This window comes from Hydra vulgaris, chromosome 11 (assembly GCF_038396675.1).
Source record: "Hydra vulgaris chromosome 11, alternate assembly HydraT2T_AEP".
NCBI lineage: Eukaryota > Metazoa > Cnidaria > Hydrozoa > Anthoathecata > Hydridae > Hydra > Hydra vulgaris.
Window position 1 is genome coordinate 45,092,687 of NC_088930.1, and position 25,544 is coordinate 45,118,230.

The following is a 25,544-nucleotide window of genomic DNA, read 5'->3' on the forward strand; positions in this document are numbered from 1 at the left end:
AAACATTTTCTATGAGCAAAAAAAAAGCGATTGATGGAAAAGTTTTTAGCTTTAAAAGAGGGATTTTAATAGCTATAATATTTTAATATAATATTTATATTTCTATAATATTTTATCAAAATAATAAAAAAAAGAAAAAGAACAATAGCTGTGATAATTGTAAAAAAAAATTGTTTTGAAAATTTTTAACAAATAAGGCAGATAGTCTGTTCAAATTAAAAAAAAACCAATGTATGAACACTCAAATGTTTCAATCTCTATTTAAGTTACTCAATGTATGTCACTAAAAGTATATTTGAAAATATTAATTTTATATTGTTAATTTTATATTATTAATTTTATAATATTAATTTTATAAATATAAATTATTTTATAAAAAACATAAAACTTCTTACATATGACATTTCAAGAGCCCCTTAGGTCCCTTTTAAATCAACCAAACGCGCTCTAAAATATATGCACTGGCAATAATTGGAATAATTAAAATACTATTAAATCAACTTTAAACTAAAGAAATCTGAGTAATCAAGTTCAAATCAAACTATAGGCGCCAATCAGGCTAAGCTCAAATTACTAGCACCAACCTGTTTTTTATATAACCCACAATTCTTGATTCTCCAACTTCAAAATAATTTTTTTTAAATTGCATGCTTGAGATTTTTTCTAACAATCTTTTTTTTTGTTTTTTTGTTTTGTTTGTTTTTTGTCTTCAACTTAAAATAAAATTGCTATTAAATATTATTATAAATATTATTATTAAAATTGCTATTAAATTATATTAAACTATCTTTATAAATTATAATATAAATTAAATATCTTAAATTATGGGTCACGACTCCAAATGGGGTGGCGTAGCAAAATTCTGAGGTCGCGAGAGATTTTAATGTCAAATGTTTAAATACACAATTTTATAAAATCTAGAGTTCATTTAATATGTAAAAAAATTATTAAAAAGAAACTAAAATGTGACAAAATTAAAAACTTAGCTGTGATATGTTCTTATTTGCTACTGGTTTTTGTGTGATATAAAGATCATCTTGATATAAAGACACATACAGGTGCAATAACTAACATAGACTAAAGTGTAAGAGGTGAGCTATAAGTTGTTTTATAAATATAATACAAATTTGAATACTTTTTAGAAGACACTAATTTATAATTTTAATTTATTTATTAATTTAAATAATAAGAGTTTTGGTAGGCACAGCAAGTTCATTTAACAAGATCATGTAACAAAATCATTTGAGTATTGAATATGATAGTGTTAGTAGTAAAGTGAAAATGATGCAGCGGGATTTTCTTATCTTTTAGTGTCACATTTTACATTTCATTTGTATTTTAATGATGCGACTCTTGCTGTTAAAAGTGGAAGCGTGCTATCTAAAAGTTAAAATTGTTACAAGGCCAGTCCAGATATGATATTATTCCACTCAAGGAATAGGACATTTATAGTGATAGAGAAAATAATCGAATATTAAAAAAGTGAGGTTTGGTAAGATGGAAAAAGTGAGGCCTTACCTCACTGTTTACATCTTACTCATAGTAAAATCTTTTAGGTATTATTGTTAAATGTAAAATAATAAAATGAAAACCATTTTAATTTTTATTAAGTTTTTGAATTCTACATGAGATATCAAGAGTTTGCTGAAGTCTTATAGATTCTTTTTGTGAAATGACAAATTAGATAAAAAGTTAAATCATGGATATATAAGGATGATACAGATTGTATGTAATTTATGTAAAATTAGCATTGTATTTTTTTTTGTATGCTTTCATTTTGAATACAAGGTCGAGTTAATGTAAGTAGAATACTACCATGATAGTATTGTTAAAAAAAAGAAAAATAAGTTCTGCTGCTATATTAGCTGTGAAAATGACTAGAGCTATTTTGAAAACTTGAGATTTTTAAAAACATTTTGAGATATCATTTCTGAGAATAGTAGCTTTTTAAAGAATGTTATTTTTTGCGGTTGTGTTTTTCTGTTGTGTTATTGTGTGATTATGTTACCATCACTTTTTATATGATAAGTTATTATCTGATGTTCTACATCTCAAATCAATAAATGACTTCTAAAACAATCTTTATAACCTTCAAGAATTTCAATTTTGCAAATAAATTAGTTTTTAATTAATTCAATAAATTAGTAATTAATTCAATAAATTAGTGATTTGCAAATGCAGTTTGTTTAGTGAGCTTCTGCTGAAATAAGTAAATAAATTAAATTAATTTATTCATTAAGTCTTTAAATGACATTTTTGAACAAGTTCAGTTTCTTCATGGTTCAGAATAAGGATTTGAGAAAACTTTAAATATTTTTTAACAACCCAACTCTAACAGTAAATAATTGATCTTTACTAAAAACTCTCAGTTTCTCTAACGTCTTTCATTTTGTTTTAAGTAACTACTGCTTTTTTGTTTAATAATTTACTAATATTATTAAATAAAAAAAGGATTATATGTATATATGTAAATATTATATGTATGAATACTAAATAACTTTAGTATTTCACATTTGTGCAAAGAATATTTGAAAAAATATTTGAAAATAATATTTTATTTTTATTTATTGATTAATTATTTTTATAAGTATTACTTTGAAGTTAAAAATAGAAAGTTTATTTTTCAGGCAGCTGTTGAATTCTGGAATCCTTTGACTGACCCTGTTCCTATACATTCCTGGATACATCCTTGGCTTCCTCTAATGGGTATTATTATTATTTTTTTTTTTACATATTGTTAATTTGTTGTTAACAAGTCTACATCAAAGTTTTATTTTTAAAAAGTTTAGAAAGATAACAAATATAAAAATATATTCAAATAGTTTCAATTCATATATATATATATATATATATATATATATATATATATATATATATATATATATATATATATATATATATATATATATATATATATATATATACATATATATATATATATATATATATATATATATATATATATATATATATATATATATATATATATACATATATATATATATATATATATATATATATATATATATATATATATATATATATATATATATATATATATATATATATATATATATATATATATATATATAATAAATAATAAAAAAATTTTATTAAGTAATTTTATACTACTTTAAAATTGCTCTGTTCTTATAAAAACATTAAGCACTCTACTTTGTAGAATACATTTTAAAGTTGTTTAAATATATATTTACATGTATATATATCTATATATATATATATATATATATAAATTAGTAAAAAACACTTATCTAACTTTTATCTTCTTATATATATATATATATATATATATATATATATATATATATATATATATATATATATATATATATATATATATATATATATATATATATATATATATATATATATATATATATATGTATATATATATATGTATATATATATATAAATGTATTCTACAAAATAGAGTGCATATATATATAGGTATATATATAAGTATATATATATATGTATATATATATATATATGTATATATATATATATATATATGTATATATATATATATATATATATATATATATATATATATATATATATATATATATATAAATGTATTCTACAAAATAGAGTGCTCAATGTTCTTAAAAAAACAGAGCAATTATAAATTAGTAAAAAAATCACTTAACAAAATTTTTTTATTATTTTACACTGTGTATTTTATTATATTACACTGTGTTCAGAAATCATTTCTAATGAGTCTTTATTGATGAAGCACAGTGTAAAATAATAATAAATTTTTGTTAAGTAATTTTCTACTAAATTATATATACAGTAGCATGCAAAAGTAACCGGACAAGAGCATAACTTGAGATAACTTTTGAATGAAAAGTCCAATTTCTTTCAAATTTTCACTGAAATGTCAAAAAATTTATTACAAATCTAAAAACAACAGAATTTTTACTAAATCTAAGCAATTTAATCTTAAAAGTTCATTTAATTAAAATATGGGTGTGCAAAAGTATCTGGACAAAAAAAAAACTTGAATAAGATTTTTTTTTTAAACATTTTTTAAATTGAAAATGCTTTATTTTAAAGTATTGCTTTAATACTTTGTCGGGAAGTCCTTAGCATTAATTACTGCTTGACAGTGACAAGGCATTGAGTCCACAAGCTTCATAATCACAATAATGTTGATTTTTCCCATTCTTTTTTTCAGGGTATTCATTAAATCACGTTTACTTGTTAAATTTCAACCTGAAATTTGTCGATCAATGAGCTTACATAGACATTCAAAAGAATTAAGGTCAGGACTTTGCTAAGGCTATTTGATTAATTGAATTTCATTGGTTTTGAAAAAGTTTTTCACAAAGGTTGAAGTTTGCTTTGGGTCATTGTCCTTCTAAAACATATCCTTCCTTGAATTTAAATGATCATAATATTAGACCAGAATGTGTTGTAGTTTTGCCATCAACAATGTAGGAAGTCCTAGAGCTTTATTTAATTTAATTCAACAGCGTTCTAGTTTAGGACCACTATTATTTGTTATATTTATTAATGATATGCCAGAAGTAATGGCAAATTTCATTAAGCTAATTGTATTCTCGGAATGCTTAAGCAAACTTTCTCTTATTGGAATGTAAAATCATTCAAGATTTTTTACACGTCATTTATAAGACCCCATCTTGAAACATTTTCTTCAGCATGGAATCCTTATAGAAAAAAAGACATTGAAAATCTTGAAAAAGTTCAAAAACGAGCTTCTAAACTACTTAATTATGAATCAAGACTCAAAGTTCTTGGTTTAACTACACTTAAAGATAGAAGAATAAGAGGAATGCTAATTGATTATTTTAAAATTATAATTTTAAAATAATCAATTAGCATATAATTTTTTTTATAAATAGCTTTATAAAAGTAAACTGGCAGGTCCCAATATTAAACCACACTCGCATCAGCTACAAGGTTCTGCAGGAGCAATTAGAAATAGTCAACACCCCATCATCAAGCAAACCAAGATTAACATTTGCCAAATAGAATTCTTCTTCACTAATAGAATCGCTACATATTGGAATCAACTACCAAAAGAAGTTGTCGAAGCTAATAATGTCTTTCAATTTAAAAATAGATTTGATAAACACTTATCATAGCGATACCAATATTGAAAAACAATTGGACTGCCATATTCTACAAATTATTTGTTAGATTCACAGAATATTATTCTGAAGCAGTTGTATCTATAATAAATAAATAAAATAAATAACAATAAAAAGGAACTTTATTATTAATAGGGATGTAATTATGTAAAAAATAAGTAATATTTAAATGTAAAAAATCCACTTATATAAAGTTATGTACAAACATCTGTAAGTGTCAGCTGACTGGGTAAGTTAAGTTTGTGGATTGTATATTTAAGGATCGATTTTTTTATTTATGTTATTGTATTGTAAAAAAATTAGCACGATTAAAAATCAATTTTTTCATATCTAATCAGAGGATTGGAACCTTTGGTGACTGTTTCGAGTTACCACTCTGAGCTATTGATGCTTAAGTTGAGGAATTTAAAAAAAAAAATTCTATAAATATTTATAACCATATAGTTATTAACTCTTAGCACCATCAACTCCCCCCACCCTTCCTCCCTTCCTCTTTGATAGTTCTTACTTGCTAAATTTTATGTCATAGTTTAATAATCCACCAAAACTGGTATTAAAAACAGCTTAATTTAAAGATTTTGTTGAGAGTTTACTGCAAAAATGTTGCTACAAAAAAAGTCAAACAGATAGAGTTAACTTATTTGGCATAAACAGCTACCCGTGATTCGTTTACTGGGTTTTTCGAAAACGCTTTGAGAAATATCATGTAATTGCTGTTTGTGTTAGAAATACATTATTTTTATGTTATCAATTAGGTAAATCTGCACATTTGTTGCACATTTATTTACTTCAATATCCTTTAGTAAACGGTAGAAAAATAATTTAAAAATTTCACTTATAGCAACAACAAAAAAAGTATATTAAAATGATAAATTAAAATAGTTAAAATGATAAATTAAAGAGATAAATTTCTTTCTTAAAGTAGGAAATTCAGACTTTTTCTTTTGAAATAAATAAATGGTTTTAATAAGCCCTCAGTTTGCAAAAGAAGTCTGCATTTAAATTTTTTTGCTATAAGCGTAATTTTTAAATAAATTATTTTTGTACTTTTTACTAAAGAATATTGAAGTAAATAAGTATAGAAATAGGATGTGGAATAAACTTGTCTATTAAATGGTCTATTAATAATAGACATAATAGACTCTATTATTATCATAAACATAATAGACTCTATTATGTTTCTGGACAGCTTTTAGAAATTCTTAGATATCTATGTCTACATTTTTGTAACAATAATAATCTCAGTCAGTGCATTTTCTAATTCAGGTGATCGACTTGAACCCTTGTACCCACCTATACGACATAAACTATCTGCTGCACTTACTAACTGGTATCCATCAGACCCATCTGCTAAAGTTATTTTAGAACCTTGGGTTAAGGTATGTGTATACCTTTCTTTATTAATTATTTTATGAATTTAATAATTGTTTTATAAATTTAGTATTTTTTAATTAATTATTTTATAATTAGTTTATAATTTTTGTATTTTATAAATATTATATGTTTATGTTTATATTTTTATGTTTATGTTAATTTTTTATTTAAACATATTATGCGCAAAGATTTTTTTTTGTTGCAGGTGTTAATTGATTTTTTTATTGTTTATTTGTTTAATTTTCAAAAAGGTATTTTCTCGAGGCACTATGGAAGCTTTCTTGATAAGAAGCATTTACCCAAAACTTGAACAATGTATGAGCGAATTCAAAATAAATCCTCACCAACAGATTTTAGGTTGTTTATTTTAACTCACTTTTTATTTAAAATCAATTTTTTTAAGTAAAAAATGTTAAGGTTAAAAATTTTTAAATGGGAAACAATCTTTTGTCATCAGTGGCATGACATGCACACCTGTAACATTTTAAAGTTACGCCTCAATCATCAAAATGTTTATGTCTCAATCGATTACAATTGGTAACAATGTTACATTCTCTAATTTTTAATTAGATATTAAGAAAATAAACTTGATAATGCAGTAAATGTTTGTTTATTATTGCCGTATTGTTAATTATCATCTTTAATTTTGTTTTTATTGTAAAATGCTTTGTCTTAATTGGTTTCTTAGTCACGAGAAAAAAAGTTTCAATCCGATATGTTATGCCTCAATTGTTTTTTTGTTTTTTTTACTTATTAACGTGTAACCAATTAAGACGTAATGTAATATTAATAAATCTAGATTAAAGATGTAACTAAATTATGTCTTAAATATAGATTTTTTAACATTACATAACGTCTCAATTGGTTACACTTTAAAAAGTTTAAAAAAAAAACAAGTTAAGGCATAATGTAGCGTTAAAAAAATTATATTTGTGATGTATTTTAATTACATTCTTAAATATTTTACATTTTGTTATGACTTGATTGGTTACACTTTCAAAGGTAATAAAACAATTAACTAGATTGCTTAAGTACCTTAAGGTATTTTAACTTTTAAAGGTAGTTTTTTTATATTTTACATTTTACTTTTAATTTTTAAATTTTACATTTTAAAGCTTCAAAAGTTTTATTTAACTTTTAAAAAATTTTTTTTTCTTAAAACCTGCAAGTGTAACCCACAAGCTTGTGGGTTAGGTTAAAAGAAAACTTTCTTAATTAGGTTTAAGCTCTTTTAATTAGGGTAAGGCTTCTTAATTAGAGTTCATCAGGTTTTACTTTAACAAAATGAATTTGCATATAAATAAGTAAACTTTTCTAGTTTAAAAACATTTTTTTAATCATTAAGGTCTCTACTTTGGTAATGTATTGAATCAAAATAAATTCTAAAGTTTCTTTTGCGTAGAACTTGATTTTTTCATCATCAAGTCATGAAGGGCCAATTTGTCAGTAAAACTAAACTAATTAAAAAATGCGTTACTTGGGCAATTTTTTTACTTGGCAAAATTCCTTACTAGTGGTAAACGCAGCTTATCTAAGAGAAAAAAAACTTTGAAAAAAATATTTTTGAGGTAAAAGTAGGATGATTTTCTTAATCTAGAATAGTAAACAACCTCTAAGTGATGTAGATAGAACTACTGATAGCTATAGATAGAATAGCTGAAGTAGCCTACAGATAACGTTAAGATAGAATTAATGAAAGTTACCTGATTTCTAAAACATCTAAAATGGCATCAATTGTTATACTTTTTCTAGAAAATATCAAATAATGATTTTCGCATAAATCAAAACTGTCTAACCGCGCTAGCGCACAAAATAGCTCGTTAAAGTAATAACAAAAGTTGTATTACTACTATAACTATTTAAGAATTTACAAGATGTTTATTATAATAAAAATACATATAAATTATATGTATTTTAACTTTTATGTTTCTTGCACACAATTTGCACATGTATCAACTCCAAAATATCCTTCATTTGCCCATTGCAACTTAAATATTTAAGCTAATCTTTATTTGCTTCTCCCCAAACAGCTGCACAAACACAACAAAAGTCTTTATCAGTGCAACCCTCAGAATTAGGAAAATAAGGTTGGCAATAATTTGTCGACCTCAATTTTTTAGAGGTCGGCAAAAAATATTTGATACAAAGATCTTACCATAAAGCATAGAAACGAGGTCGGCAATTTTTACCCACCTTAAACACTTTTAGGTCTGCATTGCTGAATGCCGACCCTAATTCTGAGGGTTGTCAGGGTTATTGTTTAGAATAAAACCACTACATGAACTTGAGTGATCAGAATCAGCTGGAAAAAAAAAAAAGACTTCTTTGTTTTTGTTTTGACTGATCTTGTATAATTTTTTTTTGACTTCTGTTTAACATTTTTTAATTCAGCCTTTTTAGCAGGAGGCTCCTTTATAAACTTAACATTATCTGGAGATGTAATAAGAGCAATGTGGCATTTTGAGTCAGTAGGTTTGCTTTTTTATTCGGAGAAGCAGGTATGGACAGGAATGGTGTGCAGTCACACGCTGCAACTGACCACACTTATAATTTTTTTTCTTTACAATTTGACCACAGTTATTTTGATGTTTTAACAATTTGAATGCAATAAAAAAAAATTGTTACGTTATGAATAACTTAGTTGTTGTTGTTTAAATAAAATAAAAAGTTAATTATAATGGTTCTTCAATATAAATGCATTTTGTATAAATTAACAAAAAAAGTTATATTGAAATTTTTTTTTATGTAGGCATGTGTTTTTTGTAATAAATTTAAACATTTGAAACCATTTTTCCACGTCTTTCTAAAAACCTTTTAAAAGACTTTTTTTAAGTTATTTTAAATTATGAATAAGTTACATTAAATCTTCTGGTTGCTTTTTTTTTGTTGTTGTTATTTTACAATTATTTTATAAAGATGCTTGAAATCTTTTTTTTTTAACTTGACTTACTAATTAGAGCATGAAATGATTAAAAATTACTTTTTTAAAAAGACTATAAAATTGTTAAAAAATTGACTAAAAAATTGTTTAAAAAATGACTACACTATTTTTTAAACAATTTTTATTTGCACCTTTTTAGAATAAATAAATGTTTATATAATTTAAAAATAATATATATAGAACTTTTTAATGATTTAAATAAAGTTTTTTCATTCATTAAACAATCATTAAAAAAAAATTTGTAAAAGTGTTTTGCGTAACTTTAATAAAACATTTCAAAAGATAAACTTTGAACTAATTTATTTCAATTATAATTAAAAATGTAATTTTCGCTTCATGTTAGAGTTTTTTGAGTTTTATTTTAGTGCTTATATATTTTCGTAAGGACTTGTTTTCTTTTTTCATTATTATTTTTTTAATTTTCTTCCTAGTTTAAGTTTAGCCTAGTGTTACTTTTTTTGCCGCATTTCTAAAATCATTTCTAAAACATCTAAACAGTCATGGTCAAGTTGTCAAAAAAAAAATCGTTTCTGTGGTCGACAATAGTGCTTGATCGCTCGCCATTCCTGTCCAAGCCTGGAGAAGGTACAATAGTCTAAATTTGGGTCTCTAGTGAATTGTTGTTTATTAAACACCTCTGTTTTTTTGTATTTGAAGTCTTATACTGTATTTATTAGGGGGTGCAAACAGCAATGGTAAAACGCATAAACAGTCAATCCGGTTTTTTGTATATTGAGTTATATTTTGTTAAAAATATTGTGAAAGTTGCAACAAGGAAAAGAAATATCATCTTTTTCAGCTTAGTAGTTAGACAAGGCCTCAGACCATCTGCGTTTAACTTCTTTATTAACATGTGTGTCAGGTGGTTGATGGCAATGTGTGCTATGAGGTGGAACGCATATTATTGCAATATTTATCTCTATTACTAATTCAATTGTTTCAATAGTCACATAACTTTTGTGACCATCCAAAAATAGCAATACTTTTTTCCCATCCACTTTTGTATGAAATGTCAATCTCTTTACTTTTTTTTTTCCTTTTTTTTTTTGTTACAAATTTAGCACAAAAAAAGTTTTAATTCACAAAGTTATGTCTCAATCAAAAATTAAAGATATTTGAGACATTTTAATTATGTCTCATATCTAGATTTTGTTACATTGCATTATGTTTTACTTGGTCAATAATACAACCATAATACTTCACGCGTTTTTATAAACCCACAAGTGAAAATGTGTATTAAATGATAACTTTTCTTATGTTCTTATTTTTATAAATTTAACACATTAATTAGTTATAACCAATTAATAGTATAACTTGCACATTCTTACATGCAGTGCAATATCTGTCCGCTTTTCTGCATGCAATCTAACTAACTTGGCTTCTGACTTTTGCTAAGAATAGCATATATATGTATATATATATATATATATATATATATATATATATATATATATATATATATATATATATATATATATATATATATATATATATATATATATGTATATATATTTATATATATATATATGTATATATATATATATATATATATATATATGTATGTATATATATATATATGTATATATATATGTATATATTTATGTATATATATGTGTGTATATATATATATATATATATATATATATATATATATATATATATATATATATATATAAGTAAATTATGTTAGTGTATTTTACAAATAGAGTGCTCAATGTTCTTAAAGAACAGAGCAATAATTAATTAATTAGTAAAAAACACTTATCTAACTTTTATCTTCTACTCGGAGTTTCACCATTGCTGGATCATCAGGAAGAGTTACTAAATCTCAAAAAAAATTCAATTTATAGAAAAAAATATTTTACAGGAAGTTATAAATTATTATAAAAAATTTTTAATTACTATATTTTTTTGTTAACGGGAAGTTACAGAAAGTAATTATGAAATAATTTTCTTTGGAATGGGGATAGTTTAATTTGGTCATTTGTTTTTATAATTTTTTAAGAGGTATTTATTTTCGTGCCTACATTTAGAAATTAATTCAGATTTTTTATTTAATAAATTTTCTTGATTCAAATGAGTAATTATTTCAAATTTTTCTTGCAAAAGAGTAGAAGATAAAAGAAGTAGAAGATAAAAGTTAGATAAGTGTTTTTTACTAATTAATTAATTATATATATATATATATATATATATATATATATATATATATATATATATATATATATATATATATATATATATATATATATATATATATATATATATATCAGGGTGTTAGCCAGCCTGATGGCACCGCGTATAACGCGGAAATCCCAATTGGTTTAAAATTCCTAAATGTTCAAAAAATCAAATTAAAAAAAACAAACCTATATCAGGCTCAAATTTAAGGATTTAAAACAGACACGTAGAAAACATAACGAGTATGCGTGACATTTCTTTTTAAAAAAAAAGCGTTGTCATTAAAAAGATCGTTCAATCAAAAGTTAAAATAAAACTTTATTTCTTAATAGACGTCAGTTATTCTTTAGTTTAGATTTTTCAATATTTTTTAATATATTGTTGTTTTTTTATTTATGCTTATTCAAAAACTATTTACATTTATTAGGTTAGAAGATTTAAATGTACTTTAAAATAAGTTACTCGCGTTTTTATGTTATGTTTTACTGCTTATTAATAAAAATAAAAATAAACATGAAAACTATACAAAATTTTTGGGAGTACTTTTTGATGAAATTTGTCATATTTGTTTCAAGAAGACCATATTGGTCTTCTTGAAACAAAGGTGTCCTCTGTAATAGATGTTTTGTTTAAGTCAAGACCTTTTCTTGATTGTTAAAATTTAATATATTCAAAGGGAACCCAAACCAATGTTGTGTTCATATTAAAGAGAATGATAAAAAAAATGTTTGGGCTAAATTTTTTGATTAAAACAAAAGAATAAATGAATATCAAGAAAAACTTTTTAATTTTAGTTGAAGCTCACCTTCCCCATTTTTTTGTAGGCCTAAAAGTCAGTGTAATATACGTTGCAATCTACAGGCTTTTTAATTTATTTAAGCACATTTTATTCCTAAGGGTTTCAGTGCATGACATCATTTTTTTGTTTTTGTTTGCGCAAGAGATCGATTATGTAAACAAACAAAATTCATCAAAAAGTACTCCCAAAAATTTAGCCCAAACATTTTTTGCATGTAACATTACCTTACAATGTTACGTATCGTTACCTAAAATGTTACAACTCAGTTACATAAAAGTAATGGATATTTTGCCCATAACGAATCTCATTTAAGTTTTAGTACATTACATAACTTCAAAAAGTTATAGGAGCTTAATTTGTAGCTAATAGTTAATTTTCAGAGTTTTTTTTTCAAATAATTATTTTTAGAGCCTTTTCACTGGGTCATGGCATGGAAAGATATTATCAGTGTCCATCATATGGTTAGCATACTAGAGAAACATTTATTTCCAAAACTGTTACAGGTTTTACGAAAGTGGTTGCTAAATTCACCAAATTATGATGAAGTTACAAAATGGTAAGCAGCTAAAATGTCTGGAAATAAGTATTCCTATGGTTTCAAATGTTTTAATCTTCAATCATATATAAACAGTTTTTTTTAAATAGAAAAAGGATGAATTTTTAATTTTTAAGTTCGAAATAGGTTTAGTATTCAGGAAAAAACATTGAAAAGTTTGAAACTGTTTATTTTCTCCACTATGTCGAATCTTTTTAGACACCATTTTTTTTGATAATGTTTATATTATTTTAGCAAAGCAATTAAATTATCAAGAAGTTATTCTAAACTTCTAATATCATCAAAGTTTAATATTACTAATCAAAAAGTTAACCCAGCTTCTTTTTTTTTTTTTTTTACTGTGTTCACATCCCTCAAGGATGAGGGGTTACTACAGTCAAGGAGGCTCACTATAGTTGAGTACATATTTTTTTTTTTTTTTTTTCAGTTTGTACAACCCTTTAAATCAGAAACATGAATCTTGCCAAACAAGGCTGTTGCGCGGAGAAACAGGTTGAGCACAGTACTACCAATAATGTAGTGGAGATCGAACTCAGAAAAAAGCTACTACACTGCTTCTGCACTTTACTATTAAAAACATACAAAACTTTTTCCTTTTTCTTGATTTCATTCTCTACCTTTACAAATCCCTTATATATATGAAATACTGTTTTCATATTTTGGCTGGTTCTCTAAAGATGTCTGTTCTTTTCTTGACAAAGTCTAAAAAACGTATTGTAAATGTAGATGGGCTTGCTAATATCTATATAAAAAAAAAAGATGTATATATATATAGCTTTTTTTTATATATAGATATTTCTAGCTTCATGTTAATTAATATATAGTAATGGAATATGTTGAAAATAAGACATTAAAGTTATTGATAATTTGTTCTTTAAATTAGTGCTTCAGTAAAATAAAAGAAGTGCAATACCTACCCATTTGCTTTAGTTGTGGAAATAATAAATATGCATTTGTATAAATATCAAATACATAATAATAATAAATGAAAAAAATTTTACATAGTTATTTTACATTTACAAATCGCTTAAGCTCAGTCCTCGCTGCAGCAACTCTAATCTACAGCCGCAATTGTAACCAGCAGTAATGGAGAATCTTTATTTCAAATTTAATTAAGACATGTCAAGTTCTTTATTTTTACAATAAAAATCCTTTTCCTTCTAACTTTGAATCATTTGTATTCAAATATTTGTTTATAGAAATTTAAGAGATAAAAGAGCGTCAGAGAGAATGAGGAACAAAATTTATTAAACGCAGATGATATCACATGAAAAGCAATGTGTCAAATTAATAATCAAAAAAATAATATAATTTAACAGTTATTTATTTCTTCAATGTTGGAGAAATCATTTCAATTTTAAAGAAGCCATATGCCAAAGGAGACAATCTGAATTAAATCAGGGCAAATATGATATCAGACTTAATCACAAACAATTCAGAGTGTTGTGCATCATATTTGAATGATATGATAAAAGTTTATAGCTGAGGCTCAAAAGACATACACTGAACATAAGTTGCAAATATGGCTTTAAGAAAAGGAGTTTCTGCATTCATGCTATTTATGTATTGAAAAAGTCAGCTAATTATTATAAAGCAAAAAAGAATTTGCATATAGATGCCATTGACACTAGCAAAATATTTGATAAAGTAACTAGATAAATTATGATGAGTATATTATTAGTGAAGCAAAATTAGTGGTAGTGGTGTAATTGGAGAGTATTATATGAGTACTATGGCTGTTCATTGTTAGAGGAGGTGATCATTTAATCATCTTCAAAACATCAGTGGGAGTCAAGCAAGGAGGTCCCAAATAATTTAGTTATTTTCAATTTATGTTGAAATCATAATAGGCGAGATTAAAAATACTGTTTTTAACACAGAATCAAAACAGGAATAATATTGAATGCTGATCACTTATTAGCGTTAACAAAATCTATAAAACATATTTAGCATAATCTTATTTCACTGCGTTTAGGAGAGTTTGGAAAAACAATTGCAGATAATATTTGGAAGAAAAGTAGTTGTGAATATAATTCAATCTTTGCAGTTAAAACGAAAAGAAAATTGAGAAGAAAAGCAAAGTATTGAAACAGAAAAGTCAACTTTATAAAATAATGAAGGAGAAGTAGTCAACTTTGTAAAAATTTATTCAATAGAACATCTGTGAACTGATACAATTTATAAAAACTTATTCAACAGAACATCTGAGAGTGATACAACTTTATAAAAACTTATTCAATAGGACATCTGAGAGTGATACAACTTTATAAAAACTTATTTAATAGAACATCTGAGAGTGATACAAATTTATAAAAACTTAATCAATAGAACATCTGAGAGTGATACAACTTTATAAAAACTTATTCAATAGAACAATGACAATTTTTAAAATTTTTGTTAAAAGTCTCAAGCCAATCCAAAGCAGACAAATTCAATTAATATATAAAGTATGTATATGATCCATTTTAATCATTTTTTGTATGTTTTTGTTTTCTTTTTTTGCTTTCTTTAGTTTTCTAGCTGCGTTACTGTCATTGTGTATTCTTGTAATGCAGAATTGTAGTGCTAATATTTTGCTTTTATCTTTGATTTGTTATATGTTTTATATTATGTAAATTTTTGTTGTACATATGTATTGTACCTATGTGTTGTACTTATGTGTTGTACTTATATGTGTTACAGCTCAACATTTCTATGTAGGTATCTTGGATGGAAGTCAATGTTTGGTGCGGAGTACACTTCTAATCCAACCATTAAAGGTTATTAAATATTAGGGATGGAAAGTCCTGAAAAGAATCAAATATTTATAATTTTTATCTGGTCTTTGTAGTTTCAAAGCTCTGTGAACAAGTGCGTAATAATGTTTCACAACTTCTAAACATGATAGGGAAAAAATAAATTTTGTTTTTTATGTATTGTTGGACCTATTGTAGAGATCTTGTGGATATTTTCATAAGGGCTTCAGACTTATTGATGGTTCAAGTTTCAGAAACCTTAAAAAAAAATATTTCCCTATTTAATATTGAAGTTACAAAACAGTGTTCAGCGTTCAAACATTTCCAGGTAAAAATTATGATGGTTTGATTTCTCTTTAGAACTTTCTATTCCTATCTAGAGCAAAAAACACTTTTTTAATTTATAAAAATAATGTTTAGTTATTGGTTTAATGATCATTCAGAATGCAATAAGGCTAACTTGGGTGTTTTGGTAACTGCATTTCATTTTTATTTGTTATTAAAAAATCAAAAATATGAAAATAATTTTTATTCAACATGTTTTTATTTTTTTTTGTATAATGCTGCAAAGTTTAAATAGTTTTGATTTCAATTTTTTAGAATTTTCAAGGGTTTTGAAAAATTTTTAATTTTACTTTCTGTGTTAATCTGCAACTTACAAAAGGATATTACATTGTTACAAAAGGATATTACATTGTTCTTTATTTTGACGTTTTAAAAAATTTTTAATAGTTGAGTCATGAGCCATGTGGTACTTATTGCTGTATTTCTGATTTTCATAAAATATTCATTCTTTGTTTTATTTTAGTCTTTGTGGTATCAGCAGCTGTTTATATGCAATTACTGCTAAAATGTCTCAAAGTTATTCAAGTTCATCACAATATCTGAAAATTTTTTTCCAGCTCATACATTTTGACTTGATTGATTGAATTTTTTTAATTTTGAGCTTTTTTCATACAAATTAAAAGTATAATTAAAATACAATAATACAACTTCCAGTTAAGTTTTTCGAGATGTTTTATAATCATTATTTACCCCTTTATATAAATCATTTACAGAAATTTTTTGGAAATGAAACACCCTAGTGTCTCTGTTTGCATTTTTAGTGTGCATTGTCAAAAAAAGAGACTGTTTTGACTTTGGGTTGGTTAACAGGAATAAGGCAACTGCTTATACGCAAACATAAATCTACCATTACAATAAATTCGTTTCAACCTATATTTTACAAATGTTTATGATCTTTAAATTAATTTTTTATCACTTATTTGTTGATTCACAAAGACTTCAATAGTCACATGCTTTGGACTGAGCAGTTTAGTTTACCTATTGTATAAAATTAGTAAATATTAGTTTACCTATTTGTATAAAATTAGTAAATATTAGTTTACCTATTTGTATAAAATCAGGATTGAATCTACAGGCTATCTGTTATGTACTTAACACTAATTTACTCAATCACCTTATTTTCACTTTTTTTTCTTCATTGTTATCCTTTTTCTTTAGATCGGTCTTTTCTCAGTGTTATTTCTGATGAAATTGACTTTATCTTTGTTCTTTAAACTTGTTGTTCAAAACTTCTTTCACCTAATCATTGCACTTTGTTCCTTAAAGTTGACTGAGATTCCTTTTGTGATTTATACTACTACCTTAAGGCTGACTGGGATTCCTTTTGGGCTGATATCTTTTTTTTCTCTGTCAAAAATTGTCCTTTGTACATATTTTATTCTTGTCAGTTTCAAGTGTATGTTTTAGATTTCTTCTACTTGTGGTGGTGAACTTTAGTTTTCTTCTACTTGTGGTGCTGTTATTTTTGGCTATAATCATTTTCATCTTCTTCACTCTCTTTTTCTGTAACAGTTTGAGGCTTGCAGTTGCAAGTTTTAATTCAAAGAAACCTTAGTTGTTTACTGCTGATAACTATTACAATAATTTATATTATTAATATATATAAATATTTATTAGTTATATATAAATAATTACAAATGTTAAAAATTGATATTCTTATATCTCTTTATCATCCCTGTTATTTTTTTATTCTTAATTTTATTTGCAGCATCTATCAATCTTTTATTAATCTTTGTACAAAACAGTGTTTGTGTATTTTGGCTGTCTTTGAGTGATGTCTAATCTCTTTTAGATAAGGTGAAAATACACAATTAAGTTTGGTGGAGATATTTAACATTACATATTACCATTCAAAATAGAAGAAGAAAAATCAATTTAAAAACTTGAATTTCACCTGAAATTTGAAAATTCATTGGAATGAAAAAATGTTTTAGCATTGTATATGTATACTGTATATGTAGGGCCTCCTAATTTGATTGGTATAACTTGGTATAAAGGATGGCTTTATAACCTCAACCAGAATTCAAATAAATTTAGAGTAACAAACTTAAATTAAAGAAATTGACACTAATATGCAAAAAAATTAAAATTAAATTAAAAAACTTTACCTTGTGAGGATTATTATATTTATTTATTTACTTTTTTGGTAGACATCTTAAAAGAAATTTTTTGCATTTTCTATGCCTGTTCTTATCACTACCCAAAATGAATGTCAAAACCCTGAGTGCTATGAGTAGGATGGAATAAAAACTGCAAGTGCGATATTTCAAAGAGCAATAGAATCTGTTGATGATGATATTATTCCTAATATGATTATATTTCAAGATGATATATGTGTTGATGGTAAAAATGCTAAAGAACATAAATCAAATTTGAGAAAAATTTTGACCGAATTGAAAGAAAGGGGATGAGTATAAATAAAAGAAACTCAGGGAATGAAACAAAAAGTCTTTAATTTTTAGGATACGAACTATCAGAAAAGGGAGTTACCCCAGATCGTAATTTGGTCAGCAAAATACTCAAATTAAATCCTCCTAATGATAAAAAAGAACTTGAGTCATTTATAGGACTAGTAAAATTTTATGGTCGATACATTAAAAAATATGCTGAAAAAGTTTTACCTTTAAATAATTTAAGAATGGAGTTACATTTGAGTGGAGGAAAGATCATCAACATGCATTTGAGTTGCTAAAAAAGATTCTTTGCAAAGAACCTGTGGTAAAAGTTAATGACATCAATCAAGATCTAAAATTAACAACTGATGCCAGTGAAAAAGCAATATCGGAATACTTTTACAAAATTGTCATCTTGTATCTCTTGCGATCTTTATCAGACACTGAGACAAGATATTCTAATATAGAGAGAGAAGCGTTGGCTATTGTATGGTCTACTCATAGAGCTAGGCATTTTTTGTTAAGTAGGAAATTAAAATTAATATCAGATCACAGACCATTAGAGTTTATATTTGATTGTAATAAAGAACTGCCTAAAGTGACATATTCTAGAATTATAAGATGGGCCTTGCAAGTGATGGCATTTGACTACGATATAAGCTATAAAAAGGGAGAAAACATTCCTCATGCAGATGCATTATCGAGATTGTCTTTTCTACTTGTGAATTTCTTTCTTGTGAATCTTGAACAGATAATAAAAGAAACAGAAAGTGATAGAGCATTGATGGGAATCAAAACCAGAATTAGCAATAATTAGAGCAGGTGCTCTTTGGCAGAAAGACCTTATAAATCTAATAAGAATCGATGGACTATTGAAAAGGGAATTGTTTGTATGGTGATCTTATTGTACCTCCTATAACAATGAGAAGAAAGTTCATCAAATCAGTCTATGATGAAATACATCATGGAACAATCCAAACTCGATATAGATTAAAGTTGGAAGCTTGGTGGCCTGGCTATTGTCAAGATGTTGATAAATATGAGGAATATATAAAAACTGTGAAAATTGTGCTGAGATTAAGATAAAGAACAAGAGGACGTTACATACATGGCCAAATGAAAATAGATCTCTGTGCAGAGTGCATATGGATCATGCCTATGTATTGAACTGTTTTTAATTCCAGTAGATTCTTTTTCTGGATGGCCTGAAGTTATTAAAGTAAATAACTGTGAAGCTGCTACAGTAAAGGCAGTACTACAAAGTATTTTTTAGAGAAATGGAGTTCCACAAGTTTTGGTATCAGATAATGCTGCAGAATTTCATGATACCACTTTATATCAGTGGCTGAAGAAAATAAGTTGCTTACCTTATAAGACCCCACCTTACCACCCTCAATCGAATGGAGGCAGCTGAAAGGATGGTAGAGACAGTCAAAATGAGTTTAAAAGCTTATTCACCAGATAAAGGGGTATTATGTGGATATTTAAGCAGAATGAAAGTTACAGAACAATACCTCATGCAGGAAGATCAAGGAGTCCTTCTGAGATGATGGGGAGGCAGTTAAGATTTCCTCTCACTAAAGCGCTAAAGTGGATCACCCTTATGGTATCACCAAAGACCAGATTCAAAATCTGAACCTGCTTCATTTATATCTCAGGCTGGGCAAAACACTGCAATCATATTGAAGAATAATTTTTCAGGTACATTAGCACACTGTAACCAAATAAACAAATGCCTATCTGAGCCTCAGATAGTTATGAATTATGAAGATAGTATATGTTATGATCTCATCATCAATAATGAGAAACTTGATCCTATCAATAGTGATAAATATGATATGTCCAAAATTACTTGTAACTGAAGAAGAGTGTACCCAAAATCGAACAAGTACACACTCGACAAGGGTGCAAAAGCCAATACATTTCAGGGATGTGAAGCCGTAAAACTTATTTGTATATAGTTATTTGCAGACGAACAGTAACTGTTTTTATATATACATATAAAATATATTATATACTGTTATTTTTCTATTAGTCCTGTTTTATTAATGATACAACACATGATTTACAGGATAATCCATTTTTATATGGTTTCAAACAACTGTTTTCCACCCATGAGTTGATCATATTGTTAAATTGATGTATTGGTTGAGTTTACCTGTATTGTGCAACAACATTTATATTTAGCAGTCCACATAATGCCATCAAACTATGCATCAATATTTTTGTCCATCATAGTAACAGATTCTATTTCTGTGTACATTCAAACAAAACCAAATTCGATTTTTCCATGGGTGCACTACTTCACAACATTAACAACATTAATACTAATAAAAGCATCAGTACTTTTAACAACATTTTTTTAAATCATTTCTCATATATATTGTTGTTTTCCAGCAATTAGCAATATTACTAAAGCTTCTCTCACTGATTTCACAAGCTCTCCAGTGACATTTCAATAACTGATTTCTTTTAATATTAACATTTGTTTTCTCAGCAATTTTGTTTGAAATAATGGGTCGGTTACATGCGCTGTCAACTGATAATTTCTCCAAAGTTGTTCATATGCACAATGCATATTGGAAGCATCATTAATTGCTCAAAAAATTTGGGAAAAATTACTCAATTATTCCTTGCTTGCTTGTGTTTCCCGGTTGTGATAAGCAAAATCTTACTTTTTGCCTCTTTTTTTTTTTAAAAAAAAAACCGTTTCGGGCTGTTAAGCGACAAGAGTCGCTAAAACTGTAACAATTGCAATAACTCTTTATTTTCAATTTTTACTAATTGTATAATTTGACACAAACACTGTTAGCCTTCTTTCTATTTTTGATCACTGAACAGCTGGTAGGTTTTGAACAAAAATTTTCTTGAAGGTAAATAAATATAAAAGTAGCTGTAAGACATATGGTTACTTACGGTCCTCAAAAGATTAAGACTTAACTACAACAATTAAACTTGAATAACGCAATAAATTACAATACACATTATACACATTAACGTTATATACATATCTTGGTCATTATTAGTGACTGGTAACAGTTTTTTCAACATTTTAAAAGAAACTATTATCAGTTTTAATTTTATTTATAGAGCAGTTCAATCGAGCATTGGCCTTGATGAACCAAGCTGTTAGTGGAACCATGCAACCTGGTGCAAAGGAAAATGTAGCTTATCTAACAAGCACAGAAAGAAGGTGTTTTATTTTTATAGTTTCACAGAAAGAAGGTGTTTTATTTTTATAGTTTCAGATTTTATTTTAAATTTACGAAATGTTTTGTAAATAAATAACTAATTAACCATATAAAATAAAATAACGCATAAAAAGTAGATTTAAGGTTTTAGGGTTCATTCATTTAATCTATTATTTAATCGCCGTCGAGCTAATGACCACTGTATGACACTAATGACCACTAATGACAGCAAAGTACCAGAAGTTTCACAATTAGTAGTTCTTTAATATAATTAGATCGAAAATTGAATCACCCAAAAAAAATGTTTCTAAAAATATAAAAATGAGTATTTTTTTAAATTGTTTTTATTAAACTATTTTGTGATCCAGGTCAACCTGTTGTCAAAGAATTTTGCTTTTAATATTAGGAACCTGTCATATAAACATGTGCTTCGTCCAAATAATCAATTTCAGTTAATTTTCGATTATCTAAAATTGATTTTTTGGACTTCTACGAAGTGCACGTGCTATCGAAAATTACAACATCATTTTTCTATAACTATTAACCGACGATTTTATTATATGAATTCGATGTGTAGAAAACAAGTGTGAACAGATTTTATTCTCTTTACTTTCAAAATTGGTAGTAGCAAGTTTCGGTAGACATCAATTTGTTTTCTGTAATTTTTAATCATGTTTCCTTATCAATGGTGAGAAAATATAAAAGCTACGTAGGTTAACAAGTTGGTAACTATTATCGATTGTCCAACGTAAAATTTATGCTTGAATGTGTAACATGTTTTTTTGTTGCTGATTATGTTGATTTTTTGAATAATTTTATTTATTTTTTTATTTATTTTACGATTTACTGATGTTCTTGCATGCTATTGGTGTTTTTGTCTAGACGTTATTAGTAGTATTAGTTAAGGTTAAGCAATACTACTAACGATGATGTTCATATGGTAGCTAAAGACTCTTTTTTTAACTGTTGTTTTAGACGTGAAGCAGAGCAAGCTTTTCTTTCTGAAAAGGTAATCAATTTGTATTTGGATTACCTTTTCTTTCTGAAAAGGTAATCAATTTGTATTTTGTAACTCTTTGGTATAAGCACGGTTGAGAAACAAAGAAATAAACTGTTGTTTTTTTTAAACACTATTTATTTCAAAAGTTGTTTTATTAAAGGTTCAAGCGTTAACGTCAAGCTCAATTCCGACTCGTTTCAAGGACCTTGTGGAGCAAGCTGTAAGTTTTTTTTAATGTATTTTTTTTTTTAAAGATAGTGAAAAGTACTGATAAATATTAATTTTTAGGCTGTTGAGAATGGCTTGATTTTTATTCCTTTGCCTAATCGTTGGCATGAAGGGAAGACGGTTTATTCGTTTGGAAAATGTGTTATTTACATTGATCGCGACGTTGTATTTCATTCAACCGAAGGGAAATGGAAACCTTTGTCGTTGCAAGAACTTATTGACTATGCTAAATAACCGCATCATAACATGTGCTATTTGGTTGTCTTCAAAGTTTTAACTTTCAGTTAAACTACGCTGTAACCGTTAATCGGAATTGCGGTCAAATTTTCATAATCGAATTTCATGATTTTAACTAAGTAGAAAAAGATCGTTCTAACTTACAAAGAAAAACAGTTTAATAATTTTATATTATTACTTTAATTTATATTTTAAAAATGTAATATTATAATGTATCAATTTTTTTTTTCCACCAGATAATGAAATTAATTTCTATAGTAAGCGTCCGACTGCTTGGTTTTAACTACGTTTTTCGGTTTTTTTCTTCAGTCTTTTTCTGCACATCGCAGTTTAATTCCATCTTCGATGATCATTCCAATCAAATCCAAAGTTGAGTGTTTTTTTCTGGCTCGTTGACCAAGGTTTTCGGCTCCAAGTTTTAGTTGGTTTAAGCGCTCGTTAATTTTTGATCGATCAACCGAGTTAATAGAGAAGTGAAGCATGTCGGAAAGATCTTTTAGCTCTAGAATTACATCTTCGATATCTTGCAGCAGCGTTACCATACTTATTACTATTTTAAGAATGTTCGTTAAAATGTCTTTCATATCATCAACGACATGCGTTGTGTCTTGTTTAATACTATATATCAACCCCATTATTTCGATTTTATGAGTTTATTAATTCGTTTTAAATTTTTGTGCGCATTATTATTTTTTTTTTTTCGTTTGATGAAATTTTCTTTTTCTTTTGCGAAGTCGGAAACCGAAAGTGAGTAAAATAACTGTTTGTTTACTTATATGTATTTATTGTTTGTTTTTTTCGAAGACTTAAAAAATAACGAATTTTGCTACGTAAATAATTTTTAAGTTGTCAAACCTAGGTTAGGTTAGAAAGTTTTTTATTTCATAAATTATAGTGACATGATACTAAAAAAATAACATGAAATCAAAATTATGAAAAAAAATTAAGGTACTTACAAGACATAAATTCTTTAATTTCCTTTAAATGTATTTAAAAAAAAGCTGCCTATATAACAAAAAATAGTTACTACAGATGAAAGTTACTCCTCAAAATTTACAAAAAAATAGCATGTGATGCTCCACAAGGTTCGATTCTCGCTCCTCTAATCTATATAAACGAACTTCAAATGTTTTTAATAAACTTTATGGTATAATGTTTGCAGACGATAGAAATTTATTTTATTTTTTAGCAAACATCTACGATCTGTATAAAAATGATTTCAAACAAATTAGTTGTCATCAAACATAAAAAAACAAAATACACTTTATTTCATTCAAAGCAACAAAAAAAATGCGTTATTAACAATTCTACCCTCGCTAAAATTAAAAAAGTATAAACATTAAAAGATTTTAGGGAACTAAATTTTAAGGAGATCAAATTAATAGAAATATCTCTTGGAAAGCTCATTTAAATTCATTACACGAAAATTTATATATAAAAATGGAGGTCTATTTTACAAAACAAGAATTTTATCACAAAACAACTTAAAACACATATTTCTCTTTTATAAACAGTTATCTCGTACACGCGAATATAGCCTAGGCGAGTACACATATAATAAAATTCTATATCGACGTAAAAAACACGTTTTAAAGCTAATTTACAATAACAAACCCTATTCAATTATCATACTGAAATCTATTCGAAGCTATGAATGTACTCGATATTTAACTTATACCATATCAAATTGACTTGTATCATATATAGTATAGTGTTTATACCAAAGTAATAACTAGGTTAGGTACTAAACCATTTCATAAGGAACTTTTTAAAAAAAATTTAATAAATACTACAGCAAAGCTTATTACACTTTAAAAAAAAAAACTTTATGTTTATTTTAATTCATTTGGCAAAAAAAAATATATAAAAAATAAATCAATATGTAGTTTAGAAAATCGAAACTCGAAAAAATGAAAAATTCGAAAAAATCGAAACTCAATGAAAAATTAAGCTCAAAATTCTGATCCTGAATTTAATGTATTCTGACTTTTTGAAGCCAATTCAACTTTTATTTATAAAAAATAAAAATTTGTTATAATTGGCAAAAAAATTTAACAAAAACAAAAACAAAAAAATTATTAAGTACTAAATTTAGTATAATAAAATCATACAAAAAAATCAAATTAAGATCGAACCATAAACTAAATGTTGTTTATCAGTATTACTCTTTAATTAAAAGGTATTCGACGACAAGACAATTTTAGTCTTCTACAAGTTTCCGACATGCTAAATAATATTTACTTTTATGCTTTTATGTTAATGTCAAAATAAGTAACAAAACCATTTGTTATATATATATATATATATATATATATATATATATATATATATATATATATATATATATATATATATATATATATATATATTACTTTAATTTTTACAGAAAACTTAAAAAAAACGCTACCACGGCTGCTTATCACAAG

General features: G+C 25.8%; 1 protein-coding gene across 1 annotated transcript in view; it reads left to right on the forward strand.

Moving 5' to 3' along the window:
* The window catches only part of LOC100199563 (tuftelin-interacting protein 11), a 69,035-nt gene extending 45,656 nt beyond the window's left edge, over positions 1-23,379 (forward strand). Inside the window, exons 17-25 of the mRNA XM_065808959.1 lie at positions 2,628-2,706; positions 6,405-6,517; positions 6,764-6,869; positions 12,842-12,989; positions 15,690-15,748; positions 21,553-21,655; positions 22,629-22,662; positions 22,814-22,873; positions 22,942-23,379. Of these exons, the coding sequence (XP_065665031.1) occupies positions 2,628-2,706; positions 6,405-6,517; positions 6,764-6,869; positions 12,842-12,989; positions 15,690-15,748; positions 21,553-21,655; positions 22,629-22,662; positions 22,814-22,873; positions 22,942-23,115 (876 nt within the window). The 3' untranslated portion in view covers positions 23,116-23,379. The remainder of the gene's footprint in view (positions 1-2,627; positions 2,707-6,404; positions 6,518-6,763; positions 6,870-12,841; positions 12,990-15,689; positions 15,749-21,552; positions 21,656-22,628; positions 22,663-22,813; positions 22,874-22,941) is intronic.
* The last annotated feature ends 2,165 nt before the right edge of the window (positions 23,380-25,544 follow it).